The 19,940-nt window shown below is 41.4% G+C and overlaps 1 protein-coding gene across 1 annotated transcript; it reads left to right on the top strand.

The window, feature by feature from the left end:
• The first annotated feature begins 2,877 nt into the window (after positions 1-2,877).
• LOC113023960 (C-type mannose receptor 2-like) lies at positions 2,878-15,693 on the top strand. The gene is made up of 9 exons (XM_026170461.2): positions 2,878-3,695; positions 4,171-4,272; positions 4,348-4,521; positions 5,768-5,901; positions 6,035-6,135; positions 6,277-6,422; positions 14,798-14,934; positions 15,037-15,137; positions 15,292-15,693. The coding sequence occupies exons 1-9, from the start codon at positions 3,551-3,553 to the stop codon at positions 15,431-15,433; spliced, it is 1,182 nt and encodes a 393-aa protein (XP_026026246.2). The 5' UTR covers positions 2,878-3,550; the 3' UTR covers positions 15,434-15,693.
• Positions 15,694-19,940: the final 4,247 nt, after the last annotated feature.

Genomic DNA, 19,940 nt, shown 5'->3' with positions numbered 1-19,940 from the left:
CTGAAGCTGGACCGGGCGAGGATGAAGCCGGACCGGGCGAGGATGAAGCCGGACCAGGCGTGGATGAAGCCGGACCAGGCGTGGATGAAACTGGACCAGGCGAAGCTGACGCTGGAGCTGAAGCTGGGCCAGGCGAGGATGAAGCTGAAGCTGGGCCAGGCGAGACTGACGCTGAAGCTGGGCCAGGTGAGGATGAAGCTGGACCAGAACCAGGCGAGGCTGAAGCTTCAGGCTGAGGCGTGGCAGTAGCAGGTGGTAGCGCTGCAGGTGATGGTACTGCAGGAGGCGGCGCTGCAGCCACAGGTGGAGAAGCAGCCGCAGGTGGAGAAGCAGCCACAGGTGGCCGGACGGGATCCTCGGGCCCCCCAGCCGACATGGCAGCAGGTGTGGGATGAGGCTGGACGAGCTCCTCGGGCCCCCCAGCCGAAGAAGCAGGAGGCCGGACGGGATCCTCGGGCCCCCCAGCCGACGTGGCAGCAGGTGTGGCATGAGGCTGGACGAGCTCCTCGGGCCCCCCAGCCGAAGAAGCAGGAGGCTGGACGGGCTCCTCGGGCCCCCCAGCAGGCGAAGCAGGAGGCTGGACGGGCTCCTTGGGCCCCCCAGCTAGTGAAGCAGGAGGCTGGACGGGCTCCTCGGGCCCCCCAGCAGGCGAAGCAGGAGGCTGGACGGGCTCCTTGGGCCCCCCAGCTAGTGAAGCAGGAGGCTGGACGGGCTCCTCGGGCCCCCCAGCAGGCGAAGCAGGAGGCTGGACGGGCTCCTTGGGCCCCCCAGCTAGTGAAGCAGGAGGCTGGACGGGCTCCTCGGGCCCCCCAGCGAAAACAGCCGCAGAACCAGTGGGCACCGGGGCCCCCGGCACACATGAAACAAAACCAGTAGGCACGTGGGCCTCTGGCACTTTTGAAACAAAACCAGTAGGCACGTGGGCCTCTGGCACATGTGAAACAAAACCAGTAGGCACGTGGGCCTCTGGCACACATAAGGAGGGCTGCAGCTGCGCAGAGCACTGACCCTGCTCAGGCAGTGACAGCCCAGTGCAGTTCACAGCTGGCATCTTGGCCACCAGGGGTCCAGAGTAAGCTGAGGGTAGTAACCCCGCCTCTGGGGAAGCCCCGGAGTGAGTAACAGTCACTAATGTTGCCAGCTGTTGAGGAACAGGTCCGTAATGTAACAGTTCATCTCCCTGCCTAGAAACAGCGGTGGAAAAACAGTGTGAAAACTGTGATTCAGCTATTACCGGAACCGTGGGTTGTAGCGATGCTAGCGGTGATGGTGGCGGCTGAGTGGCTAACTGGAGCGGCGGCAGAACAGGCAATTGCGCCCCCAGGGAGGCTAACGGCTGAGCTACTGACTGGGGAGCTTGTGGCCGAGCACTGAACTGAGCCGGAGAATGGCGATAAAGTCCTGGCTCAGAAGGGGTGGCAGAGACACAGTCTGTTAGTCTTGCAGAGGGTCTGTACACGCCCACTTGGGAAGGATCAGTCACCACGAAGGTGGGTAAGCGATCCATGCAGTCTCCCATCCCGCTCTGAATCGCCCCAGAAAACAAAGGCCCGGAAACTGGGGAAGCCAGAACATGTCGCTCGCTCACCGCCTCGGGCTGCTCGAAAGTAAAAGCAGACGGGGGGTGAAGTCCGAGGTCCAAAAGGAGGAACTCCCGCTCCCACGAACAAAGCGAGCCCAGAAGCCATGGGAGACCGGTCACCAGACGCTGTAGCCGCCTCTCTATAGCGCGCTGGGACGTGCCACCCGGGCTTTCCAGCCACAGGTCGATCAGCTCCTGTGTGGCATCGATTAGATTCTCCCGTAGCTCCTTGGACGGGTTAAGCGCTGCTGGGTCCATCTTGTGGTCGCGTCGTACTGTCACGGTCCGGGGCAGCGGCCGTGTGGAGAGTGGAAGGAGGACCCAAAACGCAGCACTTATTCAGATGTGAGGGTGATTTATTGTTAATAACAAACACAAAGTGGAGATGGCAAACAGAACTAAGGACGAAACTAAACTGGGATAAACTACACAGAGGAGTGGCAAACCTGAACATGAAGGGAGAACAGCAGGGAGAACACGCAGAGGATTACACCAGGTAGGAACACAGACGACGCGACGAGGAGCAGAGGAAATCACACACTATAAGTACACAAAGAGACACTGGGAAATCACACACAGGTGGGGGAAACAGCTGGACCTGATTAACCTGACGAGACAGGGGAACACTAACACCAGGGACCAACGGAGGGAGCACAAACCCAGAACCCCGCAGGACCATGACAATCTGTGCGTCCTGTGTGTTCTGACCGACACCCCAAGGTGAACACCACTGCTATTCAGCCAACGCCTATACAGTCCTGGGTTCAACCCAAATTAACAAGTAATAGAACAAAACACATACATAAGCAACTGGACGAAAAGAGGAAGAATGCAAATGGACAGAAACAGAACACAATCGTGTGAATTGTTTACAGTAATCACACAATTTAGCTGGGAGACTATAACACATGGGAGACACAGCAAGATAGAGATCACAACACGACACAATGACAAAAAAACTATGAGAAATGCTTTTTGTTTTGTTCATGAATAACACCATGTTGTGACAAAATTCACATTTTTTGAGACAATAAGCAGGCATTTAAGTACAAAGACAAAGCAACAAAACAAGACTGTGATATCTCATAAAGATTGCATTACAGTAAAGTCTTAATGCATGCTCAATCATCCAGGTAAGGAAAGAAGAGTTGATTCTGTTCATCTGGATGTAGCTTTTCAAGTGGGAGAAAAATTTCTTCAGTCATCCAAGTGACTTCTTTAGTCTCAGCTGACTGCAGGTTTCCCCAAGCTTATTAACAGTATATTTGCATAATAACTGAAACTAGCACCACTGGTGAACATTGGGCTGTGAAGTCAGTTTCTTGATTATTAATATGCAAATTGAACATTGATCAAGAACCACTGATCAAAGACCATTGTGCCAAAAATTGGTCCAATCCAAGGATTAGGCCATTCTTTCAATGAGATGGATGCACATTCTGGACAGGGAGAAACGCTGGTTAAGCGGGGAATCAAAAGTGAAATAGGAAAGAACATCTCTAAATCTAGGAGGGAGCCTGAGGGTACATGTCTTACGATCTCTTGTCATTTTACGATGCTCTAATTGAAGCCATTTCCCAACTTTTTGCATCCCATGTTCCATGGAAAGTATTCACTTTATAAACATATTCTAATATATAATGTTTTAGGATTAATATGCAGTGGCCTTCTCTCCTGTTTTTATTCATACTTATAATGCTTGATATATTTTAAATTCTTTCAAGTAGAAAAAGTGCTGCAGGTAGTACTAAGTGCATATTCAAATACAAAGACAAATGCAGTCATAATCCCAAACACAGCCCTGAGGAGTGCCATCAGATCTCAGTTTCCTGTTAAAAAGAGAACTGCTTGTGTCAGTATATTTTCACACAGTTCAGAGCTACTACACACAACTTCAGAGACTCTTGCAAAGCACTGATCACCTCAGAGACTTAAAGACCCAACTAAACCTCCAATACAGATAAAATCATGGATGAAGTCTATGAGAATGCAGAGGAAGTATTAGGTTGTCGCAGAAAGTCTAAAAGGGAGCATCAAACTGTGGAAGACATTTGCATGAATCATGAAGTGATCCAAACCGTACAACGTAAAACAACTGGACCTTCACCCCCAGGTAAAAAACACAAACCTATCTATAGATATTACAATTACGTGTTGCTAAAGTTTTGTGCACAAAACTAAACTAAAAATAAAACAGAGAATTCTATACAAACTGTCTGAAGAAAGTATACATATGCATGCATACATACATACGTGTACATGTACATAACATTATGGAATTTAATTAAATTTTTTAAAATTTTCTATTTTATCTATTTTGTTACGCGGGCATTTTGCCGTACCACGGGCAGAAATATTGCCGTTAAGTGCCTTCGTAACTTGAATTTTTCGTTAAATGGGGTCTTCGTAAGCCGGGGTTCCACTGTAATGGTATTTGTTTCGCTTCCACCAAGACCCATTCTCAGATGCAATAAGTCTCTCATACTACTTTTTAGATAAAAACAGCAATTGGTGTTATAATAAAATGTATAAGGATATAAAAAAAATTTATGATTAGACATATAACAAATATTTACTTCTACCTGTAGGTCCTGAAATTTTAAAGAAGAGTTCCTGCAGAGCTGCTGTGATTCTTCTGGGTCTGCTGTGTCTTTTCCTCCTGGTTGGACTCATAACTGTGGTTTTTCTTTGTGAGTACAACATGAATGTAAAGCATGCTAAAATCCTCACAGGTGATGTATTTATTTTATGATGATGTCCAACAGTCACCCAAGGCAAATCTCAGTGGGAAATGAAGACAGTGATACTACACAAGCTTTACGACAACGTGACCAGTGAGAGAAACCAGTTACAGACCAGTTTCAACAATCTGGTTAAAGAGAGAGACCAGCTCCAGAAAAGATTGGAAGACATGACCACAAGCAGAGACGACCTTCAATGTAATTATATCTTAATGCTTGATGGCAGATTTACCTCTAAGTCTTTAACACTTTAACAAATGTAGCTTTTTAAAAAGCATGGTGAGGCAAGAATCCTGGTTTTGTGTGGTGTGTGTGAAGTCTTCATGTTCTCCCTATGTTTGCATGGTTTCGCTCATTCTCTAGTGGGTTATGATAATTGGTGAATTCAAAATTCCCCATAAGTGTGAATGTAGTTGCAAATGGTTGTCTGTCTATCTCAGGGGTAGGCAACCTTTCTGATGATGAGTGCCATTTAAAATTTCCTCAGAGGTCAGTGTGCCATATGATTGCATTAGCAATAAATTTAATAACGCTCTATATTAACAGTTACACACTATATAGAACCACTTTATAGAATCATATTTGTTCGCAGATGTTGGCAGCTATCAGCGAATAGTTATCAGCTATTTTGAAACAAAAAAAAGACACTTTTTATCCCTAACAAGAACTCCATAACAGCAAGTGAACTGTACAACAGAAAATACAAATGCTATTTATGGTCTCCTCACAAGAATGATAAGAAAAATAAACTAATCCAATATGGCATGTCTGTTAATACAGAGACACACATGTTATGTGATCTCTGGTTTCCCACTCAGAGACACAGGTCTCCGAGTGTCCAGCATTCAGACGGCTACCTGAGGACATCATGTGAGAGAAAATCTGCTCACACAGATATGTAGAGCCAAATACTGTCAATAAGGCCTCTGCAATGTTCTGAAGACAGTTAAACTTGTCAGGTAGTGATGTCCAGCAGGTGAAACTGCAAGCTCCATGAACACGCACAGCTATGGATTACAGCTGCTTCGATGTTGCATTAACTGGCATTAACTCTGGAGCTTAATGCGAGACAAATCTAGCTGCTCATTAAAGATTTCTGGTTTGATCAGAAACGAAAACATTGGTCCATACACCTGAAAGTCACCCCCCCCCCAAAAAAAAAATATATATACATACATACATACATACACACACATATATATATATATATATATATATATATATATATATATATATATATATATATATATATATATATATATATATATATTTACTGTATATGTATGTATGTATATACACACACACTTTAACTGAAGTGCTTTGAATTTGTACCACTGATTGCTTCTTCCCATTATGAGCCTTCTTTAAAGGGTCTAACTGCGATTCTATGTATGCTACCTATCACAAAGCAAGCACAAATTATTATTCTGTTTTTCTTCAACAGATCGCCGAGAAAAAGTAATTTTCAGTGATAGTTTGTACCAGGTGTCTTCAGAGAAGAAATCCTGGCAAGAAAGCAGACAAGACTGTCTTCAAAAAGGTGCAGACCTGATGATTATCAACAGCCGAGAGGAACAGGTTTGTGTGTGTTCAAACTTAATACAGATGTGTGTAGAACAAAGAATTAAACACTGAATGAAAACAGCTGATACACTGATGCATCACTTTAAGTTCTGCATGTTTACATTTCATTTCTCTCTTTCTAAAAAAGAACTTTGTGAACGAGTTCAAGAAGAATTTGTGGATTGGACTGACTGACTCAGAGAGAGAGGGGACATGGAAATGGGTGGATGGGACTCAAACGAGCACAAGGTTGAAATAAAAATAAAATCTGTCTCTTGTCCATAAAGTCATTGTGCACTTTAACTAAATTAATTTGGTTAATAGCTTACTGAAAACAAAATACTGACTGAATTGTTGAGTTTAATTCATATAATTTTATCTGTATTACAGCTACTGGAATCAGGGGAATAAAGAGCCAAATGGTGGCACATGGCAAAATTGTGGAGAGATAGATAATTACAATATAGAAGACAGCTGGAATGATGCACCATGTTCCAATAGACAATTCTGGATATGTGAGAAGAGAGTTTCTCCTTAACTTAACATCCACACTCAACAAATACTGCAGAACATGGAGCCATGAGATGACCTCCTGAAATGAAGCTGAACAGAAAGCAGTGGACACTTACAGCGGGAAAAATAAGTATTGAACACGTCACCAATTTTCTGAGTAAACGTATTTCTAAAGGTATTATTGAAATAAAAATCTGTCAGTAACAACCCATCCAATCCACACATGCAAGGAAATCAAACCATAGATGTCTGTAAATTAAGTCATGTCTAATAATGAAAAATTACACAATGAGACAAGTACAGAACCCATGAATTGAACACCAGCTAAACTCTACCAGTAATAAGAAATTAATCCTGCCACTTAGTACAAATTAATATCAACTGGATCAGTCCCAACTGATGGGCTATAAAAAGCTGTGTCATTACCGAGGTTTCACATGAGAAACATCTTATGATGGGTAAAACCCATGAGCTCTCTTGAGAATGTTTCAACATCTCTTCCACTTCTGACTTCTTCATTCTGTACCACATTTCCTCTCTTGGCACCCTAAATATGCTTTCTCTATATCCACAAAGACATTTATGTGGTACTGATCTGGTGGGGGCGTAGTTCATACTTTATCACTGTCCTCATAAATGTCTTGCACATACATCTCTGCCACCCATGAGTTACTTATGTAATACCCCAGTTCCTCTTGTGCCTCTCAGAACAAGTGACAAGTTTTTTTCTCTTGTAGCAAAGGTGCACAACAAAAACTGTGGCTAAATATGTCCTATCATTTAACATGAAGTTTTATTTGATATTCTTTTATTTTACAACCAATGTATTGTTAAATAAGTTAAAGCATTTTGTTGTTTAATATCATGCTAAAGGATATTTTAGCTTGCAGTCTGAGGGGGGCAGGGATCAGACTATTACTCTGCTGTACTCTGTTTTTCTTGTATAAACAGCTTTGCAATCCAAAAATGTGTAATGTTATTTGTTTAGGTAACAATAATTAAATAATTAAACCAACTAATAAATAATTTATTAATGAATAAAAGACGTCTGTGCCACTTTTCTAACCTGGAAGCTGAGGGATGACCTGACAAAGAGACAATCCTCAGCACATTACATAGATGATGCATCCTCCTGGCAGCAATTTCAGAGCAATGACCACTCGTAATGATCTTTATATGCCCTTGTACAAGCAACACACTGTGTAGAAAAGTCAGCGTAGAGAAATTCAGGCAGTCAGCCTGTCTCACACTAATCAGAGAGCTCCTTACATCACACAGTGTGGTTCATTTGCATTGCTTTTTCTCCAACTTAATTTTAATGTAATTTAATTTAATTTAATTTAGAAAGAGGGAAAATACATAATGAACATATTAACAAATGTAAATATGCCAGATTATAGCCTTAGGCACATCAATTATATTGCACAATCCCCAATATTATACATGCCCTGACTGTCCTGATATTGATCTGACCCATTACAATACTTGTTTCCCTTTTTGTAATACATTTAACTCTTTTTCATGTCCAATGTAAGGCATGACTAATTAAACATGATTACGTGTTTGTGTGTCCCTCAGCCAACCTTTTAAGTGACTCTTAAAGATGGGGAGACTTGTACTTTCCCTCACTGACAGTGGAAGATGATTCCAGAAGCTCACTCCCTGATATGACAGAGCATTCTGTGAAAAGGAGGTCCGTCTAAATGCCAATTCACAATCACCTTTAATAGTGGCTCGAGTCAATCGAGACCCGGCAACACTGCTAGACTTTTGTTTAATTAGATCACTTATTGTTGGAGGCGCCAGACCATGTATAACTTTGCATATTAGACAGGCAGATTTAAATATTTTGAAATTAGTAAAATTTAGAAACTTGTATTTATCTAAAATTTGAAAATGGTGATATGAGAAAAGTTTCTTATGTAATATTTTCAATGCTCTTTTGTTGCATTATCAGGGACCAAGCAGTAAGGCATAAAGGACACAGGTGTTCAATTTAAAAAAAAAAAGGGGTTTTATTGATCCAAAAATATGAAGATATTTAACAAAGATTAAAAAAACACTTAAACAGGCAGACGAAAATAAAAGAGGTCAACTCAATAAACTAAAATCAAGATAACAATTAACAAAACCTCAAATAAACATAAGACAAACTGCCTTCCCAAAATGATCCACAGGGGAACTTAAATACTGGCTTAGCCAAACCAAATGACACACAAGGGGGGAAACAAAATGGCTGCCATATAACCAACTAATACAAAACAATTAAACAAACTTGAAACACCCCCCAGGCAATGAAGCATGTTGTCAGTGGTACTTCAGCTCTCCCTTTGCCACACTTTTTGCCAGCCAGGAAGGAGAAGCCAAACCCCAGGTAACTCAAACTAAGAAAGATGTATAAATATAACATAAAAAAGAACTTTGACCTTGCAGTGTTACTATGTGTGCACACCATATAAACATTAGAAGGTGTAATGAAAAAATAAAATTATTTAATAAACAAACGATATTGTATAATAAGTAGAATTACATTTAAAGTAGTGACTGCAAAGTAAACTAAAGTGAATCAACTGGTGGTGAGGTGTGGAGCTTACCATGTGTGGCTTGCCATCACTTGCATACTTCGATTGGCCCAATAGCAGCGAGACTAGTATGGGACCAACTTGTAATACAGTATTCAATATGAGCCAGTATCACAGAGTACAGGAATGTAATCGCTGCTGTGTCTGTTCATGATGTGTGGATATGTCTAAAGTTCCGTATGTTAACATTTACACTTTTCACTACATTTTCAACATGTTTTTTTAAAGGGATAATTTCGAGACTAGTAGCACTCCCAAATACTTAAATTCCTCAACATTAATTAGTTCTTGTGCACAAACGACCTTGTGCACAAGGTCCACGAGGTCCATTCATCCAACGTGTGAAACCTGCTGTGAGGCCAATTAAAGTGTGGCCAGAGGGGACAGACGCAGATTTAAAAACACTGGAATATGTTCACCCACACAGACCTGGACCAGTACGCCTCATCTGTACTGGATTACATCTCCAAAACCACAGACAGTGTCACCACCCAGAAACGGATTACCATGTACCCCAACCAGAAGCCTTGGATGAACCGGGATGTTCGTCTCCTCTTGAAGGCCTGCAACACCGCCTTTAGGTCAGGAGATGCACACGCCTACAGTACAGCCAGGTCTAATCTAAAGAAGGGTATCAAAAAAGCCAAACACCATTACAAAAAGAAGGTAGAAAAACACTTCTCCAACTCCAATCCCTGACGCATGTGGCAAGGACTCCAGACCATTACAGACTACAGGACCACCAACCCCTCCCCCACATCCTCTGATGTCTCCTTCCTCAACGAGCTCAACAACTTTTATGCTTGTTTTGAGCGAGGGAATCCCACAACCACAACCAAAGCAGACATGACGCCAGACCAACAACCTCTTACTCTGACTTCAGTTCAGCATTCAATACAATCCTCCCCTCACAACTCATCAGGAAACTGACAGACCTGGGCTTCAGTTCCCTCATGTGCATATGGTTACTGGACTTCCTGACCAACCGCTCCCAACATGTCCGGCTGGATAACCACTGCTCATCTACAATCACAATGAACACCGGTATACCACAAGGCTGTGTGATGATCCCTTTCCTGTACTCCCTCTTCACCCATGACTGCAGACCTGCCGATGGTTCTAACACCATCATTAAGTTTGCAGATGACACCACGGTGATTGGCCTCATCAATGACAACAATGAGGCCGCCTACAGGGAGGAGGTGGATCGTCTGGCTGAGTGGTGTGACACAAACAACCTGCTGCTCAACACCGAGAAGACCAAGGAGCTCATCGACTACAGGAGGAATGCTGACCCACATCCACCCATCTACATTAAGGGGACGGCTGTGGAGCGTGTGAGCAGCTTCAAGTTCCTGGGAGTCCACATCTCCGAGGATCTCATCTGGATGACCAACTGCTCCAAGCTGGTCAAGAAGGCTCACCAGCACCTCTTCTTCTTGAGGACTCTGAGGAAGAACCACCTGTCCTCAGACATCCTGGTGAACTTCTATCGCTGCACCATCGAGAGCATCCTGACCAACTGTATAACAGTTTAGTACCGGGAACTGCTCTGCCTCGGACCGGAAGGCGTTGCAAGGGGTTGTGAAAACTGCCCAGCGCATCGCCAGAGCACCACTTCCTGCCATAAAGGATATCTACAGGAAGCGGTGTCTGAAAAGGGCTGGGAAAATCATCAAAGACCCCAGTCACCCAGCACATGGACTCTTCACCCTCCTGCCCTCTGGGAGGCGCTACAGGAGCCTCCGGACTAAGACCACCAGGTACCAGAACAGCTTCTTCCCCACAGCTGTCAGACTCCTGAACTCTGCCTCCTGACATCTGACCCACGTTAAACACATGGACTGGACATACAAACACCCACAACCACCTACACACACACACATACACACAATAATAACATTCGACCATTCATGTGATTCAGTCAGATAAATAGAATGGTAAATGGCCTGTATTTGTATAGCGCTTTACTAGTTCCTAAGGACCCCAAAGCGCTTTACACATCCAGTCATCCACCCACACACACTGGTGATGGCAAGCTACATTGTAGCCACAGCCACCCTGGGGAGCACTGACAGAAGCGAGGCTGCTGGACACTGGCGCCACCGGGCCCTCTGACCACCACCAGTAGGCAACGGGTGAAGCGTCTTGCCCAAGGACACAACGACCAAGACTGTCCAAGCCGGGGCTCGAACTGCTTTTGATATGCAGTGTTGGGAAGGTTACTTTTAAAATGTATTCCACTACAGATTACAGAATACATGCCCCAAAATGTATTTTGTAATGTATTCCGTTACGTTACTCAATGAGAGTAACGTATTCTGAATACTTTGGATTACTTAATATATTATCATGCTTTTCACAACTACGTGAATTTACTATTGCTGTGTGATTTATTACTGTTACTTAAGGTCCGCGGCTCCGAACCATAGTAAAGGGACCTCTGGCTAATACGTCGGGTTCCCTGTCGGGCTCGTAGCTGAAAAATAGCTTTACTTTGTTGTGTGGGTCAACTTTTCTTGACCCACACAACAAAGTGAGAGGTGAGAGACAGAGAGAGGCGTTGAAAGGCTGCTCCAACAGAACCTATTGTATTGGAGGAAAACACGAACACAGTGTACAGTCGAGTCTTAATAGCCTACTTACAACTGGGCTCATCAGGCACTCTTTTTGGCTGCATTATGATATTTACCTGCTTCCATCTCCCGTTTCTGGTCGGTGACAGCTCGTACTTTTCCACTCTCCTTTTTCTCCCTCCTCGCGCTCACAGACACATAACGGGTATGGCAGTCCATTCTCCCTGCAGCACAGACTACACTGCCCGTGAGGCTACATTCTTTAGGGCTATGCCTGTAACACTCTGCCTATTGCCTTCATATTAAATCATTAAAAAAAATATTTCTTCACGTCATTATGAGACACGAGATTGAGATACAGGCATTAGAGCCTCTTAATGCGTGTTTTGTTTGGGTTTCCAAAAATAGAGAGGGCATAGACTAACATATGAAACAGGGAAACACCGCCGTGTAATCCCTGCATTTCAACAAAGTAACAGTATTCTGAATACCACCTTTTTAAACGGTAACTGTAACGAAATAAAGTTACTCATATTTTGTATTTTAAATACGTAACGGTGGTACATGTATTCTGTTACTCCCCAACACTGCCCATGTGTTTCCACTTCCCCTGATCACCTCCTGTCTGTATATAGTCTGTGACTTTTCATTCTTTGTAATGTTGTCTGTTATGTTTTACACCATGTTTCCAGGTTCCCGTGTTTAAAGTCCATTTTTTTTCATGTTTAATTGTAGTTTAACCAGTTTAGGTTAGTGTTTAGTTTCGTATTGGTTCACCTTGCCCTTTGTTTTGCACCTTTTGATCAGCCTTCAATAAACAGCTTGCCTTTTGTTAAGATATAGATTTGCTTCTAAGTGTCTGCATTTGGGTCCTCCTCCTGTCTCCACATGGCCTGCCAGTGCAGACAGTGACAGCACTAGAAGATACAAAACTTTCAGACTGACTCTGCTGGAGGAAACAGGGCCGTAAATTTCTGGGTTTAGAGAAGCTCTCTTTCCCCTTTTCCTTTCTCCCTCCCTATCTCTGTATGCAGGCCTGACCGGAGTGCAAGAGGTGGTTGCCACAATAATGAGAGTGTTTCCTGCAAAAGGGTAATCTCTATATAAGGAGATGTCCAGAGAGGTGCAGAGGAAGAAACGTGAGCTGGTATGAAACATAAGGCCACCCTCAACTGATTCTTCCAGTCATGTTTTCATTCGGTTTCAGTGACCCGCAGTAAAGATGTTTACTGTCTGTGTGTTGTGCTCTTTGTTCATTTGGGCCCCCTGAGTGAGCAAAGAGACACGCTAGCCATTTTTCAGCTTGAACCTTTAACTGCTAAATAAATTTAAGAAAATGCACTTAGAACATATTTGTCTCCTCTGTCTCGAAAATGAACACAACATTTGTCTGATTTTTTTTTTAATTATTATTTTGTGTATTATTCTTCTAAGTTGTGTTTTTGGTGATTTCTTTCAGTGGTATATTATTTTATATTATTTATTTTATGCTTTTTGTTGACTAAGTTGATATTCTAAAACAATTTATTTCATTTGATTTATTACATTATTTGATTTATTACAAGGTCTACAAATCTCCTTCCAGTATGGCTGGAGGAGGGCCGGCCATAGCAGATGCACAACACGTACAGTTCATGGTTTTCTGTATTTCTATATATTACAGTGTTTGAAAGTAAAGAGCCCGGAGATCCAGAACTGTCTTCTGCCTCTTACTTATGAGCCAGAACACAAAGCATTGGCTGGAGTAATGCACACGAATGGGTTACAATAACAATGCATGTGTTTTCTAAAGAGTAAAAGTTAGAAACAGCAGAATATAGAGCAGGAAAGTAGAATGGTTAAAATAGCACAAATTCGCAGAAGTAGTAATAGAATAAAACAAAACACGTATGTAAGCAACTTGAAGGAAAAAGAGGAAGAATAAAGAATAAACAGAAACAGAACACAATTGTGTGAATTGTTTACAGCATTTACAGAATTAATAAACAGCTTGGAGACTATACACAAGGGAGATAGCAAGATGGACATCACAACATGACACCATGAGAAAAAAAATGCTTTTTGTTTTTTGCATGAATAACACCTTGTTGTGACAAAATTCACATTTTTTTTTGAGACAATGAGCAGGCATTTGAGTACAAAGACAAAGCAACAGAACAGGCTGTTACAGGCTGCCGGATACTGGCACCACCGGTCCCTCTGACCACCACCAGTAGGTAACGGGTGAAGTGTCTTGCCCAAGGACACATTGACTGAGACTGTCGGAGCCGGGGCTCGAACCAGCAACCTTCCGATTACAAGACAAACTGCTAACTCTTGAGCCACGATCGTGCATTTATCTCTAACAACATTTTTGTCTCTTTAACACTTTAACAAATGTAGCTTTTTAAAAAGCATGGTGAGGCAGGAATCCTGGGTTTGTGTGGTGTGTGTGGAGTTTGCATGTTCTCCCTATGTTTGCATGGTTTCACTCATTCTCTAGTGGGTTATGATCATTCAAAATTCCCCATAAGTGTAAATGTAGTTGAAAATGGTTGTCTGTCTGTGTGTTAGCCCTGTGTCAGACTGCCAATCTGCCTCTGAACACATGCCAATCCCCCCGCGGCCGAGGTAAGGATAAGTGCTATAGAATGGATGGACAGATCTTGAGAAAGGCCTTTGAAAAGTAAAGTTGTAAATGTAATGTCAATTTGAACTAAATCTAATGTGAGTGAAAATATCAACATTCTATATGTTCACATTTAGACAGTTTCTAATAGCTTGTTGATTGTTAAAACCTGCATAGACAAACAAAAACAAAAAAAGAGTTTAGCTGACTTCTTAGCTCCAATTATATCTGCAGCCTTCTTCAGTTCTCACACAGCTGAATATAGATGTGGTGATGCTTGTAACACCATCAAGACTTCAAAACAAGAAGAGGACAAAAGAGAAAAGATCATTTCTCTCTAACTTCTCTCTAACTCTAAGTGGTGGTTTTCAGTGACAATTGCTGACTCGAACAACATTATTAGAGACAAATTATTAGATGTGAAAGCACTCCCTCTGAGGCCACACAACACAAAATTGTAAAATGTTTAACATATACAGCACATACAGTTTCAGGGAATTTAGATCTAGATTTTACATAAGACTTGATAAATTGTGCTTAGTCATGTGTATATTTACTGAAGTGCTTTTAATTCTATGTATGCTACCTATCACAAAGCAAGCACAAATTATTATTCTGTTTTTCTTAAACAGATTGCCAAGAACACTGGGTGGCCTTCAGTGATAGTTTGTACCAAGTGTCTTCGGAGAAGAAATCCTGGGAAGAAAGTAGACGAGACTGCCTTAAAAAAGGTTCAGACCTGATGATTATCAACAGCCGAGAAGAACAGGTTTGTGTGTGTGCAAACATAGATGTGTGCAGAAGAAAGGATGATGATACATCACTTTAAGTTCTGAATGTGTACATTTAATTTTTCTCTTTCTAAATAAAGAACTTTGTGAACAAGTTCAAGAAGCATTTGTGGATTGGACTGACTGACTCAGAGACAGAGGGGACATGGAAATGGGTGGATGGGACTCAAATGACTACAAGGTTGAAATAAAAATTTAATCTCTTTCTTGTCCATAAAGTCTGTTTATGTAATCAAATACATTAACAAAAATTATTTGGTTAATATCTTGTTACTAAAAACCAAAGACTGACTGACCTGTTGAGTTTAACTCTTATAATTTTATCTGTATTTCAGCTACTGGAATAGTGGGGAACCAAATGGTGGCAGAAATGAAAACTGTGGAGAGATAAAAACTTACAACTCAGAAAACAGCTTGAATGATGCACCATGTTCCAGTGCAAAATTCTGGATATGTGAGAAGAGAGTTTCTCCATAATTTAACATCCACGCCCAACAAATACTGCAGAACACAGAGCCATGAGATCAACTTCTGAAATGAAGCTGAACAGAAAGCAGTGGACACTTACAGCGAGTAAAATAAGTCACCAATTTTCTGAGTAAATATATTTCTAAAGGTATAATTAACATAAAATTCTTGCCATGTCAGTAACAATCCATCCAGTCCATACAAGTCATTATTACAAGCATGTATAATAATGAAAAATGACACGGAAAAAGTATTGAACACATGAAAAAGGTGCAAAAAGGCATGGAGAGCTGTGACACCAGCTGAACTGTATTAGTAATAAGAAAGCAATTCTGTCACTTAGGCAAGTTACTATCAGCTGGTTCAGTCTCAACTGATGGGCTATTGTTAGATTTGTATTTTTGATTATCATTTATGCTTAGAAATATCTACTCATATATGCGTAGAGTTTTATAATCAATGTCATGTTGGTAGAGGTTTGAGCCTTACTAGTCTGCAAACACTTTGTGTGCATTCCAGAGTGTTCTGGCATTCCCACCCACACCCTTGGAGCATGGGAGAGGTCGTACCTTCTCTTATTGTTTTATGGTAGGATAAACGCAGCTATGTCAGTTTTAGGCTAAGTGCCTTTTGTTTAGATGAACTGCTGGACTTCCAGACCAGCAGGTTTAGCGAAGTCGTTTATGGGGTCACACTCTGACCCCCCCCCCCCCCCACACACACACACACACACACACACACACACTTACACACACTTACACAACGCACAGGCAAGGTACTCTTTGTTTGTATGTAGATTTCATATGTTAATGAAGCTATGTATATTCATGTAACCTCAATAAAAGAGCAGTGTTACGGGGGAGCAGACGAGAGCGACTGGGGTCAAGTGAAAGAACGGCGCTTGTCGTGGTTCTCTCCCTCATATATGAGTAACACAAAGAACTTTGCCTACTTGGTGTTTAATGCTTTTTGCTGTGTAACTGAATTGTCTTGAACGTTCCAGCGAATGGGGTTAAGCTACAAACCTATCAACTATAAAAAGCTGTGTCATTACTGAGGTTTTGCTCAACAAACATCTCATGCTGGGTAAAACCAATGTGGTCTCTTGAGACTGTTGCAACACATATTGATAACATTGGTTACAGAAGGATTTCTAAACTACTGAAGGTTGCAGTGAGCACTGTTGGGGTAAAAAAAGAAGTTGAAAGAACATCATTTCACCATAAATCGATCAAGACCTGATGATCCCAAAAAGATTTTAGACAGAGAAGTGAAAACGATTATTAAAAGAGACGTTCAAGGCCAAGGACCCCTTGCAGAAAGCTACAGAAACTAGCTGATACCAGTGGCGGAGCGGGGAGGTGGCTTACTGGGCTTAAGCCCGGGTTGTTTTTTCAGAAGCCCGGGGTCTTTTGGAGTGTAATTTTTTCATAGTTAGATGCCTGGCTGACAACTGTATAAAACAAAAACTACACACAACATTCGAAGCACATAGTGCACACTGTGGGAATTTACGACTGTGCGTAAATCCCCCCTAATATTGGTATGATCCGAGCTCAGACACTAAGTGACTGAGCGAGGGGGCGGGGGGAGCTGCTGCCTGCGAGTGCGCTGTTGGAGAAACGGAGCCAGTAGTGATGGTAAATTTGATTCTTTTTACTGAATCGAGTTTTAATGAGTCACTCACCAAAGTGAATCGGTTTTTGAGTCATTTGATTCACTGAGTCAGTCGACCAGAGAGTGCAAAAAATGTACATTTTCACTCAAACTTAATTTGTTTCTCTTTTCATCTAAATCCTACTGCTAAGATGAATGATTCTAAAAGAAAACAACTATTTTATAGAGCAAAAAAGAGCAAAAACATTTCTAAAATTAAGCAATTTCCTATCAAAATTGCTTAATAAACATTTATTTATTTTTATTTTATTTTATTTTATTTTATTTTATTTTAATATATTTTTATTTTTTATTTTATTAGTATTTTCCTTAAATGTGTTAAATATATATTTTCTCATCTAAATGTCCACTGAGCTGTGAGCCAGGGGGCGGTAATGTGCCTTAACATTGGTTGCCAACCAAGAAGAAGAAGAAGCTGTGAGCCAGGAGGGAGGGAGGGGGTGAGTGAGTGAGTGAGTGATTCGTTCGCTCTATGATTCAGCACTGGAGGGAGGGGGTTAGTGAGTGAGTGAGTGATTCGTTCGCTCTATGATTCAGCACAGGAGGGAGGGGGTGAGCGAGTCCTGAGTGATTCGCTTACGCTTACGATTCAGCACAGGAAGGGAGGGTGTGAGTAGCTCAAATGTGTTGTTAGCATGTTAGCAGAGCGATGCTACTGTGAACCGAGCTATTTTCTTGATGTGAGCTTCTACTCAGGGTTTTTTCTTCCAGTTCAGAGCAGAATTTTTTTTGTTACGATACTGGATGTTTTTTTTTTCTCCACAATTTTAATTATAAGCTAGATACATTGCTGCTAACAGCAACAGGGATGACCCAGTGAGTCACTTGGGCTTGTGAATCATGATTCATGAGTCAGTAAAGTGATGCTCGAGTATTGAACGATTCGTTCATGATTCGCGCATCACTGGGAGCCAGGCAGACAGAGGAGAACTGAAGTTCCACCAGGTACCAAAGCAAATCATTCGTACTGTACAAATAATGTAAATATGATGGTGTATCACGAAAGATTGATATCAAACTGATCACTTGACCCATATTACGTTACTTGCTCTTCAAGTGAATCAACAAACGGCAAAGTGAAAAGCCGAACAGTCTTAGCTTACATGTGTGTTTATTTCATATTTTCAGTTGTTACCCTCCATGGCTAAATAAATCGGTTTCAGTAATGTACTGATATACAAGAATGGACATAAGTGGCTTCTTTCAAAGAAAAAACTCAGGTAGGTGTTATTTTATATATTATGTTTTGTGTGTTGTTCAGTATATTTCTATGCAAAACAAGAGGAATTTCAATACACAGCAGTATATTCACAGTTTAAACCAGATATTTACATACACTTTATGGAAAACACAAGAACATTTTTTTTACTGTACAACATCAATTTAGAGTAAACTTGTTTTGTTTTGGATAAATAAATATTGAAATATCTTTTGAATTAGTTAAATGTCCGAATAAAGAGAGACAGAGCTGTCTATTTTCTATCACTTTCATGAAATTTAGGAGTACATGTACACTAAGTTTATTGTTAATTAATAAGAAAGCTGCAGACGATTCCATTCTGAGCTGAAGAAGCTTCTGATAGGTTAGTAGAGTCCATGTGAGTAAATTGGTGGCACAGCTGTGGATGCATATAAGGCAAAACACAGAGCCTGTTTCTGTGACATGGGAACATCAAGAGATGTCAACCAAAACACCAGGAAAAGAACTGTGGAGCTCCATAAGTGTGGCTCAATTTTGAATACATTTTGGTGCCATTTACAATTAAGAAATACAGATAGTTTCTCTCTTTACTCTTAAAGTTAACAAATATGTTTTTTATATTTATCAATCTAAAAAAATAAACATTTAGTCGGATTTGATGTTACAATTAAAAAAGTATTTGTGGTTTTATCTGACGAGTTTGTAAATATCGGGTTTCAACTGTATATTTGATGATGTTGGTGTTTGGCTTGATTGTCAGCACACAGAGAGAGAGAGGAACAGAGATGGAACAAGAGCAGGTGAGACACACATGTTAGTCAAATGGTTGTTTACCAAAAGTATCACCGTATCATAGGTCCTCATGTATCTCGTACCTAGTGTTTCTTTTTAGGTTTGTTATTTTTCAAATTCTATATTTATTACGTTTTGCAGCTTGTTTGCACAACAAGTTCAAATAATTATATAAACTTTTCTCAATCTAAATAGTGGACTTTGGTAGAATTAAAAAATAAGTGTAGTGCAGGTCTATGATGATATTTAGTGCTACTATCATCTAGTTTTGATTCTGATTCTTTCAGTCATTTCTAACCCCCCCACCCCGCCCCCCACCCCCAAATTCCACATGCGTACTACCCATTAGGGCTAAGCCCCGGGTGTATCAAATGTCTGCCTCCGCCTCTGGCTGATACAATCATTTTGAAGGAAATAAGTAATGCACGCAACTGCCGTGGCCTGTGTAAACGTTCAATGTAGAATACTCCATTGGTGAAGAAATAGCATATTAAAGCGCATTCAGAGTTTGCTGAACCACACTTTGACAACCCTGCGCGCAGCTGCTTAAAGCTGTAGCGTCCAGATTACTTACGTAGTCAGCTACTTCCATGCAACTGATATAAGATGCGTTAAGCTGAACACAGCTTCAACCGTCTGTTTGTTGAAAAATAGTAAGGGACCGCATTTTCTTGTTAGTAACTGTAATGGCGTTGTAACGATAGGAGTAGTAATTAGTTAGATTACCCGTTACTGAAAAAAGTAACAGCGTTACTGATGGCAACTAACACCGTTATTCCCATCACTGCTTATAATGTGTGATATATTTTAAATTCTTTCAAGTGGAAAAAGTGCTGCAGCTAGTAC

The sequence above is a fragment of the Astatotilapia calliptera genome, chromosome 6 (assembly GCF_964374335.1).
Source record: "Astatotilapia calliptera chromosome 6, fAstCal68.1, whole genome shotgun sequence".
Classification (NCBI taxonomy): domain Eukaryota; kingdom Metazoa; phylum Chordata; class Actinopteri; order Cichliformes; family Cichlidae; genus Astatotilapia; species Astatotilapia calliptera.
The sequence above is the reverse complement of the archived record's forward strand: the minus strand, read 5'-3'. Positions and strand labels throughout refer to the sequence as shown.

Excerpts from the sequence above, each read along its gene's own strand:
- LOC113023960 (XM_026170461.2), top strand. The coding sequence starts at position 3,551 with ATGGATGAAGTCTATGAGAATGCAGAGGAAGTATTAGGTTGTCGCAGA. Across the intron at positions 5,902-6,034 it reads TCAACAGCCGAGAGGAACAG|AACTTTGTGAACGAGTTCAA; the intron begins GTTTGTGTGTGT and ends TTTCTAAAAAAG. Across the intron at positions 6,423-14,797 it reads TGAGAAGAGAGTTTCTCCTT|ATTGCCAAGAACACTGGGTG; the intron begins AACTTAACATCC and ends TTTCTTAAACAG.